Here is a 20,992-nt window from a genome sequence, read left to right as displayed (position 1 = left end):
CAACAAATGTGCATCCAACAAGTATTATACATAATTACTGAAGAACCACGGTAACGACAGTATCGATGTAGGTTTTCAGTATTCAGGTAAGGTGACTCTTTTGGTTGAAGCATTGGATTTTGCAATCGCATGTATTATTTTGGATTTGTGTGCCCATGAAAACTGTTTTCACACCGTAACATAAGAAGAAACTGAATGTTACCTAGTTACACAGCATTTCTGAGATCTCTATACAACAAATTGTCAGACAGCTAGATCCAGGATTCTCACAGAGTTCAAGTTCAATGTCTATTTTAACCGATTAATGCTTAATATATGATCTAACGAAAACTTACACTGCCATAAATGCAAGGCCAGAAAAGTAATGTCACATGATTTTGAACAAATTGGCAAAGACACCAACCATGATAAAGGATTAACAGGTTTTAAATCAACTCGTGAATTTAATTGAATATAGCTAAGATCCCCATTATATCTTAACGTAATGACATGAAAAAAATTAGCTGATTATTATCAATGGCTTATCAATATCTGTGACAAGTTGCCCCGTGTAGGAAATACTCACTGGTTCCCTAGTTTATAGAAAGACCCATATACACAATTAGTGATATCTAATATTGATATGATAGACGCCAGTTCATGACACAAGATAAAACCATCCCTTCATGAAACTCCATAGCCCATCCCAACGTTGTTACAATGTCAGGTGTACGGTGGACATATTAGGACATCAACAATGTTAGTCTAACTAAGTACGGTAGTCCTAATATGCGTACCGTACATTCTGACTATGATGGATGTCCTAAAATGTGCACCGGACAGACAAACATCTTTCAAAGCGCCTTTCTTCCTGCAGCTCTCGGTGAAGAGGATTGGCAGAAAGAGTATGTAAATGGATCTCAGGCCTATGTGCTGAAGGGCTTAAAGGAGGGCTTGTCCTATAGGGTACGCGTGGTTGCCAAGGGTCACGACGACCAAGCGGTGCTCCACCAATCAGAAGAGCTTTTGGTGACCGTTCCAGGTGAGGCAGCATGCGATTGGCTGGTCGTCACCGGCGCCGCCCGGCCTCGCCTTGCCTTGCCTTGCCTTGCCCTGTGTTGATGTAGAGATTGAGAAACATGTTTGGTATGCTAGCTGTGTAATTCTCTACTGCTTAGGCACCTATTCAGTAGGTAAACAATTTTGTTTATTAACAGTATATCTGTTGTCGTGGTCATTCTAATGTTCAGGTGAGATATAGACTGGGTGGTTTTCATCCTGTCTGTGTGTTGTTTTCCTGGAGAGACGTCCTGTAAGACCATCTCCTTGTAGATCATATCATTCACTTAATGACGGAGATATAATCCACCTGACTGTCCTTCTGTGCTTAACTTGTCTGTGTGTGTGTGTGTGTGTGTGTGTGTGTGTGTGTGTGTGTGTGTGTGTGTGTGTGTGTGTGTGTGTGTGTGTGTGTGTGTGTGTGTGTGTGTGTGTGTGTGTGTGTGTGTGTGTGTGTGTGTGTGTGTGTGAGATTGAGAGGAAAGAAAGAGTGCTAGAAAACCTGAGAACGTTGTTTGCCTCACCTACTGACGGAGTTGAGCTGTTAGCCATCATAATCACTCTCTGTATTAATGTGCCTTCTTTAACTTCCACAGCTGAGATGTTTAACATAACATCACTATCATAACTACTATCAACAACAACAACAAAAACAACAACATAACATCACTATCATAACTACTATCAACAACAACAACAAAAACATAACATCACTATCATAACTACTATCAACAACAACAAAAACAACAACATAACATCACTATCATAACTACTATCAACAACAACAAAAACAACAACATAACATCACTATCATAACTACTATCAACAACAACAAAAACAACAACATAACATCACTATCATAACTACTAACAACAACAACAACAAAAACAACAACAACATCGCTATCATAACTACTATCAACAACAACAACATAACATCACTATCATAACTACTATCAACAACAACAAAAACAACAACATAACATCACTATCATAACTACTATCAACAACAACAACAAAAACAATAACATCACTATCATAACTACTATCAACAACAACAAAAACAACAACATAACATCACTATCATAACTACTATCAACAACAACAACAAAAACAACAACATAACATCACTATCATAACTACTATCAACAACAACAACAACAACATAACATCACTATCATAACTACTATCAACAACAACAACAAAAACAATAACATCACTATCATAACTACTATCAACAACAACAAAAACAACAACATAACATCACTATCATAACTACTAACAAAAACAACAACAAAAACAACAACATAACATCACTATCATAACTACTATCAACAACAACAACAAAAACAACAACATAACATCGCTATCATAACTACTATCAACAACAACAACATAACATCACTATCATAACTACTATCAACAACAACAAAAACAACAACATAACATCACTATCATAACTACTATCAACAACAACAACAAAAACAATAACATCACTATCATAACTACTAACAACAACAACAACATAACATCACTATCATAACTACTAACAAAAACAACAACATAACATCACTATCATAACTACTAACAACAACAACAACATAACATCACTATCATAACTACTAACAACAACAACAACATAACATCACTATCATAACTACTAACAACAACAACAACATAACATCACTATCATAACTACTAACAACAACAACAACATAACATCACTATCATAACTACTAACAAAAACAACAACATAACATCACTATCATAACTACTAACAAAAACAACAACAAAAACAACAACATAACATCACTATCATAACTACTAACAAAAACAACAACATAACATCACTATCATAACTACTATCAACAACAACAAAAACAACAACATAACATCACTATCATAACTACTAACAAAAACAACAACATAACATCACTATCATAACTACTATCAACAACAACAAAAACAACAACATAACATCACTATCATAACTACTAACAAAAACAACAACATAACATCACTATCATAACTACTAACAACAACAACAACATAACATCAATATCATAACTACTAACAACAACAACAACAACATAACATCACTATCATAACTACTAACAAAAACAACAACAAAAACAACAACATAACATCACTATCATAACTACTATCAACAACAACAACAACATAACATAACATCACTATCATAACTACTATCAACAACAACAAAAACAACAACATAACATCACTATCATAACTACTAACAAAAACAACAACATAACATCACTATCATAACTACTATCAACAACAACAAAAACAACAACATAACATCACTATCATAACTACTATCAACAACAACAAAAACAACAACATAACATCACTATCATAACTACTAACAAAAACAACAACAAAAACAACAACATAACATCACTATCATAACTACTATCAACAACAACAACATCACATCACTATCATAACTACTATCAACAACAACACCAAAAACAACAACATAACATCACTACTGTCTGTTACAGTAACACTATGTAACAATTTCCAAACAATATGTTCAGAAATTGTATTGCTCACAAAGGGTTCTTTGGAATCCTATATTTATACTATCATGTACTTATGTTTTGATGGTCAATATTTACTTTAGGAGCTGTGATTACAATAGTGGCTGTGTGATAATAATAAGAATTCATGGATTGTCCATTAACATTGTCATTATATTACAGTATAGGAACAAGGTTTACCTTCCTCAGTTAAAGCAAGCAGGACTGTCATTAACAGTTTTCTAATGTTCTCTTCCCGTTGGTGCCTGACCAGCTATGCCATCCAGACAGGCTGACATCGCTACTCAGGGCTGGTTCATCGGCCTGATGTGTGCCATCGCTCTCCTCATCCTCGTCCTCCTCATCATCTGCTTCATTAAGAGGAATAAGGGAGGCAAATACCCAGGTGGGTGACACACACACACACACACACACACACACACACACACACACACGTATACACAGACACACAAGTGCGCAAACGTTCACACACACACATGTGTATGCAGACACGCACACACAAACACACTCACTTCCGTCTCCACATCCATCACCTAGCTCAGGTCATAGTAACAGACCAATTTGCTCAATCTCTGTCCCTAGTGAAAGAAAAAGAGGATGCTCACACAGACCCAGAGTTCCAGCCCATGAAAGAGGATGACTGTACTTTTGGGGAATACAGGTGAGAAACGTGAATCTGGAGCCCGTGGGCCAAGATCCTACACCTGCCCCAAGCCAACCACCCCACCAAGGCCTCGCTCCCTCCCCTGACCTGGTATCCTCTCAGCTGGGCAGGAGCTCTGCCCCGCCCCCCCTCCTTACAGCTGACCTCCAGCTGCTTTGCCTCAGACCCCCCTCTTACAGCTGACCTTTCAAACCCCCCCCTCCAGGACCAGCATCGTTCCAACAAGGATTCTGTCAGTGCAGCTCTTTGGCGCTACACAGTAAAGCACAAGCCTGTTCTAAGGGAGGACGTTGGGATGGGGTCAGAGATGGGGATGGGGTCAGAGATGGGGACGGGGTCAGAGATGGGGACAGGGGGGGGGGACAGGGGGGGGGGGGGGGGGGGGGGTCTGGGTCAGAAGTGGGGTTAGTGACGGGTTCAGGGACAGGGGGGGGGGGGGGGGGGCGATTGGATTCTCCTCTGCTTAGTGTGTTGGTGGCTTGTGTGCCCCACCAACAGATTGATATTGTAGTGTGTTTGACTGTGTTGCGTCGTTCGAGAAGCAGGATATACAATATAATTCAGGTCTAAGTTTTAGGGGATTTTCAAGCTTTTAAAAACTTTCCCAAGGACTGTCAGGAAAATTTGCAGTACTCAGTTACAGCATCCCAAACTGGCATGCGTAGATACTGAAACCTGCCCCACTCATTTCTCATTTCTAATCAAATGAATCCCTTTGTAATGAATACATTATGCATATAAATATAGCTATTGTATTATATAATATACAGTGGGGCAAAAAAGTATTTAGTCAGCCACCAATTGTGCAAATTCTCCCACTTAAAAAGATGAGAGAGGCCTGTAATTTTCATCATAGGTACACTTCAACCTAGACAGACAAAATGAGAGAAAAAAATCCAGAAAATCACATTGTAGGATTTTTCTATGAATTTATTTGCAAATTATGGTGGAAAATAAGTATTTGGTCAATAACAAAAGTTTATCTCAATACTTTGTTATGTACCCTTTGTTGGCAATGACAGAGGTCAAACGTTTTCTGTAAGTCTTCACAAGGTTTTCACACACTGTTGCTGGTATTTTGGCCCATTCCTCCATGCAGATCTCCTCTAGAGCAGTGATGTTTTGGGGCTGTTGCTGGGCAACACGGACTTTCAACTCCCTCCAAAGATTTTCTATGGGGTTGAGATCTGGAGACTGGCTAGGCCACTCCAGGACCTTGAAATGCTTCTTACAAAGCCACTCCTTCGTTGCCCGGGCGGTGTGTTTGGGATCATTGTCATGCTGAAAGACCCAGCCACGTTTCATCTTCAAAGCCCTTGCTGATGGAAGGAGGTTTTCACTCAATATCTCGTGATACATGGCCCCATTCATTCTTACCTTTACACGGATCAGTCTTCCTGGTCCCTTTGCAGAAGAACAGCCCCAAAGCATGATGTTTCCACATCCATGCTTCACAGTAGGTATGGTGTTCTTTGGATGCAACTCAGCATTCTTTGTCCTCCAAACACGACAAGTTGAGTTTTTACCAAAAAGTTATATTTTGGTTTCATCTGACCATATGACATTCTCCCAATCTTCTTCTGGATCATCCAAATGCTCTCTAGCAAACTTCAGACGGGCCTGGACATGTACTGGCTTAAGCAGGGGGACACGACTGGCACTGCAGGATTTGAGTCCCTGGCGGCGTAGTGTGTTACTGATGGTAGGCTTTGTTACTTTGGTCCCAGCTCTCTGCAGGTCATACACTAGGTCCCCCCCGTGTGGTTCTGGGATTTTTGCTCACCGTTCTTGTGGTCATTTTGACCCCACGGGGTGAGATCTTGCGTGGAGCCCCAGATCGAGGGAGATTATCAATGGTCTTGTATGTCTTCCATTTCCTAATAATTGCTCCCACAGTTGATTTCTTCAAACCAAGCTGCTTACCTATTGCAGATTCAGACTTCCCAGCCTGGTGCAGGTCTACAATTTTGTTTCTGGTGTCCTTTGACAGCTCTTTGGTCTTGGCCATAGTGGAGTTTGGAGTGTGACTGTTTGAGGTTGTGGACAGGTGTCTTTTATACTGATAACAAGTTCAAACAGGTGCCATTAATACAGGTAACGAGTGGAGGACAGAGGAGCCTCTTAAAGAAGAAGTTACAGGTCTGTGAGAGCCAGAAGTCTTGCTTGTTTGTAGGTGACCAAATACTTATTTCCCACCATAATTTGCAAATAAATTCATAAAAAATCCTACAATGTGATTTTCTGGATTTTTTTTCTCTCATTTTGTCTGTCATAGTTGAAGTGTACCTATGATGAAAATTACAGGCCTCTCTCATCTTTTTAAGTGGGAGAACTTGCACAATTGGTGGCTGACTAAATACTTTTTTGCCCCACTGTACATGCTTAGTAAATGAATGTTTGCATACATAAGCATACAGTGAGGGCACTCATCCCAGTCCATATTAGCTCTAACTATCTGCAGTAATCTAGATATGCTTGCACTAGCATCCTCTAATCATTTTTCTAGACTGCTTGCTTTTCCAACCACGCATGCAAATATGAAGAACGGTGAAGCACTTTATTTATGTATAGCGTTTTGGAAACCTTATTTTGTACTGGTCCAGCTTTATCCCCAATTTATCTGATGGGTTTTGCTTTTGTATTTGCTATTATTACTTTTTGTATCATATATTTAAACATAAATATGTTATATAATATACATGATATGCTGTGATACATACATCTATAGATTATGGATATATAATGTTGTCTGATGTGCGTAATGTGGTGAAGATCTTATAAGAAAATTACTGTAGGCAATAATGTATTGGATGAAATCCTAGATATGTACAGTATATGTTATCCAGTATGAAGCTACTGTTGGAGGGACATGGCCAGCACTGAGAGTACTGTCAATCCCAGGGCTAAAAGGATGCTATTTAAAGTTTATACAAGGCTAAATGCTATTGTCCACATCATAACTCTATCTAGTTTGTGATCCTAACATGAGAGAAACTCTAATCTGTCCATTCAAATAAGAAAATAATAGACAATATAACACAGTTTAAATCGTTAAAAAAACAAGTATTAGATAATATATCACAAGGCTAAATGTATGATATTAGAGTGCCTTTGTGAAGAGATATCAATCTTTCCATCGATGCCATTATTCCAACCAAGGTGGACTAGAGCTTTATGTCAATAGAGACATAACAACCTAACTCTACTGACCTGTTCTGGTGTGACTGCAGTAAGTCCTGTACTATAACAACCTAACTCTACTGACCTGTTCTGGTGTGACTGCAGTAAGTCCTGTACTATAACAACCTAACTCTACTGACCTGTTCTGGTGTGACTGCAGTAAGTCCTGTACTATAACAACCTAACTCTACTGACCTGTTCTGGTGTGACTGCAGTAAGTCCTGTACTATAACAACCTAACTCTACTGACCTGTTCTGGTGTGACTGCAGTAAGTCCTGTACTATAACAACCTAACTCTACTGACCTGTTCTGGTGTGACTGCAGTAAGTCCTGTACTATAACAACCTAACTCTACTGACCTGTTCTGGTGTGACTGCAGTAAGTCCTGTACTATAACCACCTAACTCTACTGACCTGTTCTGGTGTGACTGCAGTAAGTCCTGTACTATAACCACCTAACTCTACTGACCTGTTCTGGTGTGACTGCAGTAAGTCCTGTACTATAACAACCTAACTCTACTGACCTGTTCTGGTGTGACTGAAGTAAGTCCTGTACTATAACAACCTAACTCTACTGACCTGTTCTGGTGTGACTGCAGTAAGTCCTGTACTATAACAACCTAACTCTACTGACCTGTTCTGGTGTGACTGCAGTAAGTCCTGTACTATAACCACCTAACTCTACTGACCTGTTCTGGTGTGACTGCAGTAAGTCCTGTACTATAACAACCTAACTCTACTGACCTGTTCTGGTGTGACTGAAGTAAGTCCTGTACTATAACAACCTAACTCTACTGACCTGTTCTGGTGTGACTGCAGTAAGTCCTGTACTATAACAACCTAACTCTACTGACCTGTTCTGGTGTGACTGCAGTAAGTCCTGTACTATAACAACCTAACTCTACTGACCTGTTCTGGTGTGACTGCAGTAAGTCCTGTACTATAACCACCTAACTCTACTGACCTGTTCTGGTGTGACTGCAGTAAGTCCTGTACTATAACCACCTAACTCTACTGACCTGTTCTGGTGTGACTGCAGTAAGTCCTGTACTATAACCACCTAACTCTACTGACCTGTTCTGGTGTGACTGCAGTAAGTCCTGTACTATAACAACCTAACTCTACTGACCTGTTCTGGTGTGACTGAAGTAAGTCCTGTACTATAACAACCTAACTCTACTGACCTGTTCTGGTGTGACTGCAGTAAGTCCTGTACTATAACAACCTAACTCTACCGACCTGTTCTGGTGTGACTGCAGAGTACTGCTAGGTGTCAGGCAAGGTAAGGAAGGGTACTGCTAGGTGTTAACCAAGGTAAGGAAGGGTACTGCTAGGTGTCAGCCAAGGTAAGGAAGGGTACTGCTAGGTGTCAGGCAAGGTAAGGAAGGGTACTGCTAGGTGTCAGGCAAGGTAAGGAAGGGTACTGCTAGGTGTCAGGCAAGGTAAGGAAGGGTACTGCTAGACTGGTGTGAGAGGAGGAACCAAAGAGCTGCTATACTGTGATGTCTGTTAGATAAACAGTAACTAAAGGCTTGTTGTAAAATCCATCCCAGGATTACACCACTGTCCTTATGTGTCTTCTAAACGGTTATGAGATGTCATAAAGCCTACATAGTGATGTCATAACATATCATAGGATAATGTTTTTGTGCCATATGCAGTGATTTTGATCAGTTAACTGTAGATTGTAGCCTGATCCCGGTAGTCATTTTTATGCATTGTGATATAAGCTGACATAACCTGTTATGAATGGTAATAACACGTAGTAAATTATGAATAATCATTATTGAAGCTTTATGAAGGAGTGTTCACCTGCTATTCACTGTCAGGAATCATAACCTCACATCGATTTCAATGTTGTCTAACTAATGTTTTAAAAAAAAAAAAAAAAACGTTATTTGCTGTTTCTTCATTTGTTTGCAAAATTGTAATAATTTGTATTTTTTTGCGTTGAGTCATTTGGCTGAAAATGTGCTTTTCATATTTGTTTATTTATATCATTGCCTTGGATTTTCTGTTTCTCATTGCAACCTTTGTTGGTGAGAAAAGTTTGTGTCTAGCAACACAGCACATGTTGTTATTTTCCACCTCGTGTTATGCTTTCATGAGGAATTCAGAACAGGTATGATTTTGCTTGAATTCCCCTGTTGCGTGATGGAACCAACTAATCGATCATGTCTCCATTTTTTTTTTTGACTTGGGGCAAAGTAAATTCTGCTACAGAAAATGAATCTGCTGCAGTGGACAGAAATGTTAATGACTATCAGATGTAGTACTATTTGAGTACATATTTAAGTATTTATACAATATTATCATAAGTAACTAAAATTGTAGACTGATGGGATAGATCAATGGATCAGGCCTTGGGCTATCCTACTTTCCATATTAATAAGGAAATTACAAAACTACCTTTGACCTGGGAAATCAAAGTCAAATTAATTGGCAGCCCTTCAAACGCTCCATCTAAAAAAAAAAAAAAGGCCATGCACTAAACTCCTTGTTTACATTCTCATGTCATCATAACACCTGCATGTCCTTTTCTCCTAGTGACACTGAGGACCATAAGCCGTTAAAAGGGAGCCGCACACCTTCTAACGGGACGGTGCACAGGGACAGCAGTGACGAAAGTTTAGTTGACTATGCAGGTGGAGATGGACAGTTCAACGAGGATGGGTCTTTTATTGGGCAGTACAGCGGAAAGAGCTCCATCAGGGAAACTGCTGAGGCCCACTCCCCGGTTAACACAACCGCTATGAACTCCTTTGTGTAGCCAGTCAACTGGTCAGCCAGGCCACTAGGTGGCGCTACAGTATATGCACCTTTTTTTGTGTAGCCAGGCCACTAGGCAGTGTTGCAGATTCTTATATATTCTTTGCGTAGCTAATTAGACGTTTATCCTCCCAGTCAATAGGAGACACTGCGGTGACTGTTCCATCCCCCCATATCACAGGGCAATCACATCATTGTGTGGCTTATCATCATCATCATCATCATCATCATCATTACATGCCCCACCCATCTGCACCCAGAACCACCACTGAGAACCACCCTGCTGTCACAGACACATAAGATACACATTGGAGATACTAGATACTCCTGGAGGACTACGATTCTTATACAGTGCATGGAAATCCTGAAATTATGTACATACATATATTAACATATTGAGATTAACACTAATTAGTATATTACACAGAAGATATTGTCTATCTTGGACTACTATGCGGTTCACATTTGTATCATTTACCATATTGTTTTTACAGTCAAAGCGTTATCTTGATATTATTGTGTATGTTAGAGGTACTTTTTGTCCCTCAGGGCCACCATAAAGAGGCATCAATGTCTTTGTGGACCTAGTGGTGAAATGAGTTACTAAATGTATGGCTATTATTCTATGTATTTTTGCAAGATGGGCAGTTTGTACAGTTTATACAGTTGTTGTTGCAGAAAGGTTGAATTAACAGTCACATAATGAAAAGTTGAATTTACAGTAACAAAGGTAAAGGTTGAATTTACAGTAACAAAGGTAAAGGTTGAATTTACAGTAACAAAGGGAAAGGTTGAATTTATAGTAACATAGTGAAAGGTTGAATTAACAGTCACATAGTGAAAGGTTGAATTTACAGTAACAAAGGTAAAGGTTGAATTTACAGTAACAGAGGTAAAGGTTGAATTTACAGTAACAAAGGTAAAGGTTGAATTTACAGTAGCAAAGTTAAAGGTTGAATTTAAGGTAACAAAGGTAAAGGTTGAATTTACAGTAGCAAAGGTAAAAGTTGAAATTACAGTAACAAAGGTAAAGGTTGAATTTGCAGTAACAAAAGTAAATGTTGAATTTACAGTAACAAAGGTAAAGGTTGAATTTACAGTAACAAAGGTAAAAGTTGAATTTACAGTAACAAATGTAAAGGTTGAATTTACAGTAGCAAAGGTAAATGTTGAATTTACAGTAACAAAGGTAAAGGTTGAATTTACAGTAACAAAAGTAAAGGTTGAATTTACAGTGCAGGATTTTGTACAGTATGTATATGCAGACAGAGAGCTCCTAAATGTATTATTATTTTGCTGCGAATGCAAATGCTGATGCTATACACGCCCTCATGACGTCATCCTCATGACCTTTGACCTGCATGTGACCTCATTTCCTGTGGTTTGCAACTCACATGATCTCACCTGATGGTGACCTTATGGCTCTTCTTGTCAGATGGTGACCTCATGGCTCTTCTTGTGGTGCGTGTGTCCGTGTGCACGTGTGTGTGTGCTGTTGTTGAGGGGATATTAGTCATGCTAGGAAAGAGGTGCTCACTCGTAGGAAGTACATTTGAGGTGACAAGGGTTCGCAAGCTATTTTCTTTTCTTAACTTGCATCAAGTTTTACATTGTTGTTGTTGTTTTTTTTTTACAGAAATGTCGATTATTTGTTGAATTTGTAAATATATCATTTTGAATGTACAGAGAAACACAGCTAGAAGAGCTTAATTAAAGGGATGGTTCACCTAAATTACAAAATTTGATGACAACCTGAAAGGAAGAACTGCATGAAATAGTTTGAGAGAGCTGTGTTCAATATAGGCTACTATATATATATATATATATATATATGTGTGCATTTTTTTCTTTTTTTTTTCTTTTTTCTTAGCTGTGAACATTGTACTTTATTGTAACTAACAGGACAAATGTTGCCCATGAGTTCAAATTTGAGTTTTTTTCATTTGTCAGCAATTTAGTTGTGTATTTCTGAAATGTCACTTCTCTGTATTAAATGAAACCATACAGTACTCAGTAAACATTGAGATTTAATGTACTTTGGAGTGTTAGATAAGTACTATAATGTACTATAACATTGTGGTTTTCTGCTTCATGTGGGTTATTCAGCACAAAGTCTGCCAAACTCATCCACTTTGTGACAGTATTGCAAAACGGTTGTATTCTTATTCAAAAACAGTTTCAAGGTTTTTACTAACAATTTATGTCTCTTTTCATTTATATTTAAGTTTCTCCACTTATTGCAAGAATGAAGTGGAAATATAATGAATGAATAAAATATAATGATCTGCTTTGATGTCAGTTCTATCTTTTACTGTAAAGCTTCATTCTGACTGTTCTTATGCCCTGCAAGCAAACGGAGCATTCAGCATTCCCTGATAGGACCAAGGTAACGTATCTGATGAAGGCAATTATACAGCAAGAGCTACAAAATGGTCCCCTAAATATGACATTATACTGTATTAACCCAATGAGTCCCATTTTGGACGTTGAGTTACAGACTTCTTGGTTGTAGCGTTGTATTAGTCTTCTGTATCAACAGATACCAATCATTAGTCTGTGTGATTAACGGGAGATGAGCTAGAATGTCTGTTTGAGACGAGGGCAGATCCCGAAGGGGCCCAGGGATGGGTATTTTATACAAAACTTCTGTAGAGTCGAATGGTTTGAGCTACAAAAAGCGATCTATGAAAAATTGAGACTTTTTATCTATGATACTCACAGACCACACTACAGTCATTAGAAGGTACGAGGTTCTTCAACAGAACATCATAGGAAATCCCAGGACATAGTGTCTATAATACTGTAAGGGGTTCTTCAACAGAACATCATAGGAAATCCCAGGACATTGTGTCTATAATACTGTAAGGGGTTCTTCAACAGAACAACATAGGAAATCCCAGGACATTGTGTCTATAATACTGTAAGGGGTTCTTCAACAGAACATCATAGGAAATCCCAGGACATTGTGTCTATAATACTGTAAGGGGTTCTTCAACAGAACATCATAGGAAATCCCAGGACATTGTGTCTATAATACTGTAAGGGGTTCTTCAACAGAACAACATAGTAAATCCCAGGACATTGTGTCTATAATACTGTAAGGGGTTCTTCAACAGAACATCATAGGAAATCCCAGGACATTGTGTCTATAATACTGTAAGGGGTTCTTCAACAGAACAACATAGGAAATCCCAGGACATTGTGTCTATAATACTGTAAGGGGTTCTTCAACAGAACATCATAGGAAATCCCAGGACATTGTGTCTATAATACTGTAAGGGGTTCTTCAACAGAACAACATAGTAAATCCCAGGACATTGTGTCTATAATACTGTAAGGGGTTCTTCAACAGAACATCATAGGAAATCCCAGGACATTGTGTCTATAATACTGTAAGGGGTTCTTCAACAGAACAACATAGGAAATCCCAGGACATTGTGCCTATAATACTGTAATAAGCTCACATAGTTACTGTCACAAACCCCCCACAGTTGTCGCTGACTAGTTGGATATTCATTTCCCACTGAGCAAACCATTTCTGTACTTACAGCTTCATATCAATTCATTTTGATCAGGTTTTCTCTTTAGTGGACCTTATTTTTTTATTGACATTTGTCAAAACTCCTGAATGCAACTGTTTATGTCAAATTGTTTTGGGTTCTAATTGTTTTGTGTTCTAATTGTTTTGTCTTCTACTTGTTTTGTCTTCTACTTGTTTTGTGTTCTAATTGTTTTGTGTTCTAATTGTTTTGTGTTCTAATTGTTTCGTGTTCTAATTGTTTTGTCTTCTACTTGTTTTGTCTTCTACTTGTTTTGTGTTCTAATTGTTTTGTGTTGTAATTGTTTTGTGTTCTAATTGTTTTGTGTTCTAATTGTTTTGGGTTCTAATTGTTTTGGGTTCTACTTGTTTTGTGTTCTAATTGTTTTGTGTTCTAATTGTTTTGGGTTCTAATTGTTTTGTGTTCTAATTGTTTTGGGTTCTAATTGTTTTGTGTTCTAATTGTTTTGTGTTCTAATTGTTTTGTGTTCTACTTGTTTTGTGTTCTACTTGTTTTGTGTTCCAATTGTTTTGTGTTCCAATTGTTTTGTGTTCCAATTGTTTTGTGTTCTACTTGTTTTGTGTTCTACTTGTTTTGTGTTCCAATTGTTTTGTGTTCTACTTGTTTTGTGTTCTACTTGTTTTGTGTTCTACTTGTTTTGTGTTGTACTTGTTTTGTGTTCCAATTGTTTTGTGTTCTAATTGTTTTGTGTTCTACTTGTTCTGTGTTCTACTTGTAGCCATGGTTGGCCTGAAAATACCATGTTAAACCACTTAATTGTGAGTCTAAATATAAGAGATGGACATGGAGATAAATGAAAGTCAGATAAATGGAAAGTCAATTTTTGCTGGCGTCTCATGATTGATTTAATCATCATAATGTCTCATAGCAGCAGTGTGGTTTGCTCCACTACAGACCAAGTCATTGGCAATGGGAATAGAGGACGATGTTTTCACACCTTCACAGAGCTGGGGGGTAAGGTGTGTGTAAGTGTGGTTTGGTTGAGAGGCTATATTTTGTCATGAAAAGAATGCTAAACACATTGGGGTGCTTAAACCTGGGATATTTTTAGCGATGAAAGACATCCCGAGGGAACTTGGGTGAAATGAAAACACACGTCTCCCTGACAGGAAAAGGTAGGAGGAGGAGTCCCTCCTAAAACACACCAATAACATGCTGTGAGCCAGGCTGCTGAGTTTATGAAGTCTGCTGCTTGCCTCACTGTAAACTGGAGGGAGAGAGAGGGAGATAGAGAGTCACACACAGAGAGCGAGAGATGGATAGAGAGTCACACAGAGAGAGAGAGAGAGAGAGAGAGTCACACACAGACAGGGAGTGAGGGAGATAGAGGTGCACAGAGACAGAGAGAGAGAGATAGAGTCACAAACAGAGAGAGATAGAGAGTCACAGACAGAGAGAGAGTCACAGACAGAGAGGGAGAGATAGAGTCACAAACAGAGAGAGAGAGATAGTCACAAACAGAGAGAGAGAGAGATAGAGTCACAAACAGAGAGAGATAGAGAGTCACAGACAGAGAGAGAGAGTCACAGACAGAGAGAGATAGAGAGTCACAGACAGAGAGATAGAGAGTCACAGACAGAGAGTCACAGACAGAAAGAGATAGAAAGTCCTGATAAAACATGATAGTTCAGCTGTCTGTTGGCGATCCCTTGTTGACACTTCCGTCCCCATTATGGGCATGTATATGGATGTAATTGGGAGGGAACACACACACACCGTCTGGTATATGCTGTCACACAAACACACTCCCTCACGCAAGTACACACACAACACAGCACTATACACTGAAGTGTGGACGTCTGGTGGGTGGCTCTTGGACCACTTCTCTGTTTGGCAGGGATACTTTACCTTCTGGTCACTTAGGTGGGTGGGGCTTCTCTTTCCGCTGGGAAATTTATTGAGCATAATTATTTCACAGGTGTGTTCACAGTATTTATAGCAGTACATAGACCAGCAACTCAAACATTCCTGAATGTACAGAGAACCAAATGAAAGGTCCAAAAAAAGAAGGTTTTAAAATATGAATTTAAAAAACAAGCTCTATAATGTCTCATCAATACATACAAATGTAATTATCTGCTGTCCTCTCACAGGTACCAAGCTAGATGGTATATGTCATTTGTAGACCGTCATGTGAGCTCCCAAATTTACAGATTAGTTTTCTAGCCTTTACTGTCACCTAGTGATTAACAAGCAATCATACTAATGAGAAGAAACATCACAGTCTCATTATATCCCCATTGTAAGTGTACAAGCTTGCCAAGTAGAGTGGTATACATTCCAAACTATTATACTATTACCAAAATGGATAAAAATATACATTTATCAGACAATATTTTCATAATAACTATTTGTACTTACTTTAGATCCCCTGTAGTTCCTGCCAAGACAGCAGTTATTCTTCCTGTGGTCCAGAAACATTACTCAGAGGACATTCAGCCAACTTGACACAACTGTGGGAAGCATTGAAGTAAACATGGACCAGCATCCCTGTGGAACGCTATCAACGACTTGTAAAGTCCATGCTTTGAAGAATTGAGGCTCTTCTCAATATTAGGAAGGTGTCCCTGATGTTGTGTACAATTAAAAACCAGACATTACATTTTGCAACACATTGAGTGTGGGCCCTCAGCCCACATACTGCATCTACAACACGACATCTATCTGTATGTGTGTATTGTGCGTATGTTATATTGTGTGTGTATATGCGTGTCTGTGTTTGTGTCTCTTCACAGACCCTGCTGTTCTATAAGGTGTATTTGTATCTGTTTTTTAACATCTGATTCTACTGCTTGAGTGAGTTACTTGATGTGGAATAGAGTTCCATGTAGTCATGGCTCTATGTAGTACTGTGCTCCTCCCATAGTCTGTTCTGGACTTGGGGCCTGTGAAGAGACCTCTGGTGGCATGTCTTGTGGGGTAAGCATGGGTGTCTGAGCTGTGTGCCAGTAGTTTAGACAGACAGCTCGGTGCATTCAACATGTCATAAATAAAAGTAGTGATGAAGTCAATCCCTCCTCCCCTTTGAGCCAGGAGAGATTGACATGCATATTATTAATGTTAGTTATCTGTGTACATCCAAGGGCCAGCCGTTCTGGGCCAGTTGTAATTTTCCTAAATTCCTCTTTGTGGCACCTGACCTGACACGACTGAACAGTAGTCAAGGTGGACAAAACAGTAGGACCTACCTTGTTGATAGTGTTGTTAAGAAGGCAGAGCATCGCTTTATTATAGACAGACTTCTCCCCATCTTAGCTAGTGTTGTATCATTAGGTTTTGACCATGACAGTTTACAATCCAGCGTTACTCCAAGCAGATGAGTCACCTCAACTTTCTTATTCATTACAATATTTAGTTGGGGTTTAGGTTTTAGTCAATGATTTGATGATTTGTCCAGTGATTTTAGTTTTTGAAATGGAACTCTTCTGGGCCAACTGTCATTTTCCTAACAATACTACCAGTAAATAAACTATTGGGAGCACCAAAATCATTCATTTTCATGGCAACAGGATCATATTATCTTTGTGTTTATTTGTGCTAATTACCACCGAAACAGCAGCTGCCCTCTTCAACCCTACAACCCCACCCCCATTCCTTCCCTCTCTTTTCCTTCATCTCTTTCCCAAGCCTCTAATATCGACTGTATAACCCCAACCCTCCCGTCCCACCTCTCACCGTTCCCCTCTCCATCTCTTCCATATCCTTCCCCTCTTCTACCCCACCCTATCTTCACTCTCTTCCCCACCCCCTCAACACCTTCCTACCCCATCTCCTCTCTCCTCCCCCTATCCTCCCAATCCTCTGAAGACTGATCAGAGCCTGTGTGTCGACAGTATGTCTGCCACTACACCCATTAGCCATTGATTCCCTGCTGTTGCCGCCTCCTCCCTGTCTGTCCAGCTGGTTTACATGGTTTCTGATCAACTGAGAACCTGTGATATATGTTCCATGACAGGCTGTGCATCCCCTGTTTTTAACAGGAAGAAAAAGAAGAAGACACGGCATCTTTCCACATGATTCCCTCTCTCTCTCTCTCTCTCTCTCTCTCTCTCTCTCTCTCTCTCTCTCTCTCTCCTTCTGTAGTGTGATTGAGAGGAGCGTCTGTTCCTGACATGAAGAGTCTGGTCCTTTGTGTCCATATGTAAATGTGCCCTTTTCCACCACAGGTTTGAGAGATGGAGATGATAATTGTTTATGATTGCTCTGTGACATTTCCATATGGTTGATGAGTGGTGACCCAAGACACTCACATCTGTCCAGACCCAACCGTCTGAACCTTCAGAGCGTACAGGGCATTCGGAAAATATTCAGACCCTTCGGCTTTTTCCACATTTTGTTACGTTCCAGCCTCATTCTAAAATTGCTTAAATAGTTGTTTTTTTTACACACAATACCCCATAATGACAAAGCAAAAACAGGTTTTTAGACATTTTTGCTACTGAAATACTTTATTTACATAAGTGTTCAGACACTTTGCTATGAGACTCGAAATTGAGCTCAGGAGCATCATGTTTCCATTGATCATCCTTGAAATGTTTCTACAACTTGGTTAAATTCAATTGATTGGACATGATTTAGAAAGGCACACACCTGTCTATATAAGGTCCCACAGTTGACAGTGCATGTCAGAGCAAAAACCAAACCATGAGGTTGAAGGAATTGTCCATAGAGTTCCGAGACAGGATTGTGTTGAGGCACAGATCTGGGGAAGGGTACCAAAAAATGTCTGCAGCATTGAAGGTCCCCAAGAACACAGTGGCCTCCATCATTCTTAAATGGAAGAAGTTTGGAACCACCAAGACTCTTACTAGACCTGGCCGCCCCGGTCAAACTGAGCAATCGGAAGAGATGGGCCTTGGTCATCTCTAAGAAGATCTGCAGAGAAGAATGGGAGAAACTCCCCAAATACAGCTGTGCTAAGCTTGTAGCGTCATACCCAAGAAGACTATTGTCACGTATACTCCCTCTCCGGCCTCTAGGACATCAGGCTGCTGATTATCCCACCTGTCACCATCGTCTCGCGCACCTGGGCCTCATGACACTCACCTGGACTCCATCACCTCCTTGATTATCTTCCCTATATCTGTCACCTCCCCTTGGTTCTTTCCTCAGGTGTTATTAACTCTGTTTTCGGTGCGTTGTTTGTGTTACGTGTTTATTGTTTCATTTCTTTATTAAAACACTCCCTGAACCTGCTTCCCGACTCTCAGCGCACTCTTTACAACTAGAGGCTGTAATCGTTGCCAAAAGTGCTTCAACAAGTACTGAGTAAAAGGTCTGAATACTTATGTAAATGTGATATTTCAGTTTTTTTATTTAAATTTATTTGCTAACATTTCTAAAAACCTGTTTTTGCTTTGTCATTATGGGGTATTGTGTGTTGATTGATGCAGGCAATAAAACTTTTCTTTTTAGAATAAGTAATAAAGTAACAAAATGTGGAAAGAGGTCACAATAATAAGAAGAGACTTGCTTGGGCCAAGAAACACGAGCAACGGACATTAGACCAGTGGAAATCTGTCCTTTTGTCTGATGAGTCGATATTTTAGATTTTTGGTTCCAACAGCCATGTCTATGTAAGACGCAGAGTAGGTGAAAGGATGATCTTTGCATGTGTGGTTCCCAATGTGAAACATGGAGGAGGTATGATGGTGTTTTGCTGGTGACATTGTCTGTGATTTATTTAACCAGCATGGCTACCACAGCATTCTGCAGCGACACGTCCTCCCATCTGGTTTGAGCTTAGTGGGACTATCATTTGTTTTTCAGCAGGACAATGACCTAAAACACACCTCCAGTCTATGTGAGGGCTATTTGATGAATGTCGTGGGAATATTGGTTCAAATATTTCTCAGATACTGGAACTTGTGAATTCAAAGAGACTTCATTACAAAAGTAATGAAGCTGAGCAAATCCATGGAAGAACTGATCTCTCCAGTCTCAGCACTCTCCTTTTCTACCGTTTTACTCTTACATAACAAAGTTACTCATGTCATAACGTGGCCCTTTCCGGGTATAGATCATGGCTTCCCACTCTCTCCTACACCCAGGTTCTGTTATCTCAGGTTGTAAATTCCTGGCCATGCAGAAAGACAGACACATGGTAATTTCAGGTGGCCAACTGCTAAATCCCCAAATTGGGAATTTAAAACAAAATGTCCACTTGTGAGAATGTGGGAATGGTCCGTGGACACTTAAGGGATGGGTATGACGAGTGTGTTTTATTTGGTGACCTCAGAGATGACAAGAGACACACAACTACAGTGGGGCAAAAAAGTATTTAGTCAGCCACCATTTGTGCAAGTTCTCCCACTTAAAAAGATGAGAGATGTAATTTTCATTATATGTACACTTCAACTATGACAGACAAAATTAGAAGAAAAAAAATCCAGAAAATCACATTGTAGGATTTTTTATGAATTTATTTGCAAATTATGGTGGAAAATAAGTAATAAATAAATATTTATGTTTTTTTTGCCAATTTTGACAGCACACTTGTTGTTTGTGTACATTGATTTTATAATGTTGTATGTTTTTCCCCCCAACACCACTTTCTATCAATTTGTATAGCAGACCCTCATGCCAACTTGAGTCAAAAGCTTTTTTGAAATAAACAAAGCATGACAAGACTTTGCCTTTGTTTTGGTTTGTTTCTTTGTCATTTAGGGTGTGCAGGGTGAATACGTGGTCTGTCGCTCTCTCTCTCTCTCTCTCTACAGGACCATTACATGTGACAATCGACTATTGCTCACCATTGCTTATTAGGATTTGATATATCGAGACAATAAAAAATTCTCCCATGTGACTGGGATGGAATGCAGCGAAGACGCTTGTCTGAGCCCACAGCAGCCCAGCACCTCCTCATAGGTAGCCTGCCCTTGTGTGTTTTTTTTTAAATTACTCGTGACCTCTGCTAATCTTGATTTGGTATGTGACAGTCTGCATGACGACATCCGTGTCACATGCCACATTCAAAACAACTGTGAACCCTAAAAATTAAGAGGTAAAATCATGACGTCAGTGATCTTCAGGTTGGAAAGTTGGAGCTCTAGAATGAGGCCCGGATTCCAGAGTTGGAATTCAGATTTAGAATCACTAGCACAGAGAGGCTGCTGCCTACATACAGACTTGAAATCATTGGCCACTTTAATAAATGGAACACGAGTCACTTTAATAATGTTTACATATCTTGCATTACTCATCTCATATGTATA

The 20,992-nt window shown here is 39.4% G+C and overlaps 1 protein-coding gene and 1 long non-coding RNA gene across 17 annotated transcripts in view; both read left to right on the top strand.

Annotated features, from left to right (window-relative positions):
- Window positions 1–12,511, top strand: part of LOC110499999 (neuronal cell adhesion molecule) — a 151,499-nt gene extending 138,988 nt beyond the window's left edge. For 11 of the 16 annotated variants that reach the window (XM_036959360.1, XM_036959355.1, XM_036959344.1 and 8 more), the window contains 4 exons: window positions 857–1,021; window positions 3,858–3,989; window positions 4,187–4,265; window positions 9,997–12,511. In XM_036959360.1, the coding sequence (XP_036815255.1) occupies window positions 857–1,021; window positions 3,858–3,989; window positions 4,187–4,265; window positions 9,997–10,219 (599 nt within the window). In that variant the 3' untranslated portion in view covers window positions 10,220–12,511. The remainder of the gene's footprint in view (window positions 1–856; window positions 1,022–3,857; window positions 3,990–4,186; window positions 4,266–9,996) is intronic. The other 5 variants (XM_036959392.1, XM_036959377.1, XM_036959397.1 and 2 more) reach the window with 1 other exon arrangement.
- On the top strand, window positions 6,552–9,341 carry LOC118943611. The gene is made up of 2 exons (XR_005038844.1): window positions 6,552–8,879; window positions 8,912–9,341. It is a non-coding gene; the product is annotated as an uncharacterized LOC118943611 (long non-coding RNA).
- Window positions 12,512–20,992: the final 8,481 nt, after the last annotated feature.

Source organism: Oncorhynchus mykiss, chromosome 2 (genome assembly GCF_013265735.2).
Source record: "Oncorhynchus mykiss isolate Arlee chromosome 2, USDA_OmykA_1.1, whole genome shotgun sequence".
In the NCBI taxonomy this organism is placed as follows: domain Eukaryota; kingdom Metazoa; phylum Chordata; class Actinopteri; order Salmoniformes; family Salmonidae; genus Oncorhynchus; species Oncorhynchus mykiss.
This window is presented reverse-complemented; position numbering and strand designations above follow the sequence as displayed.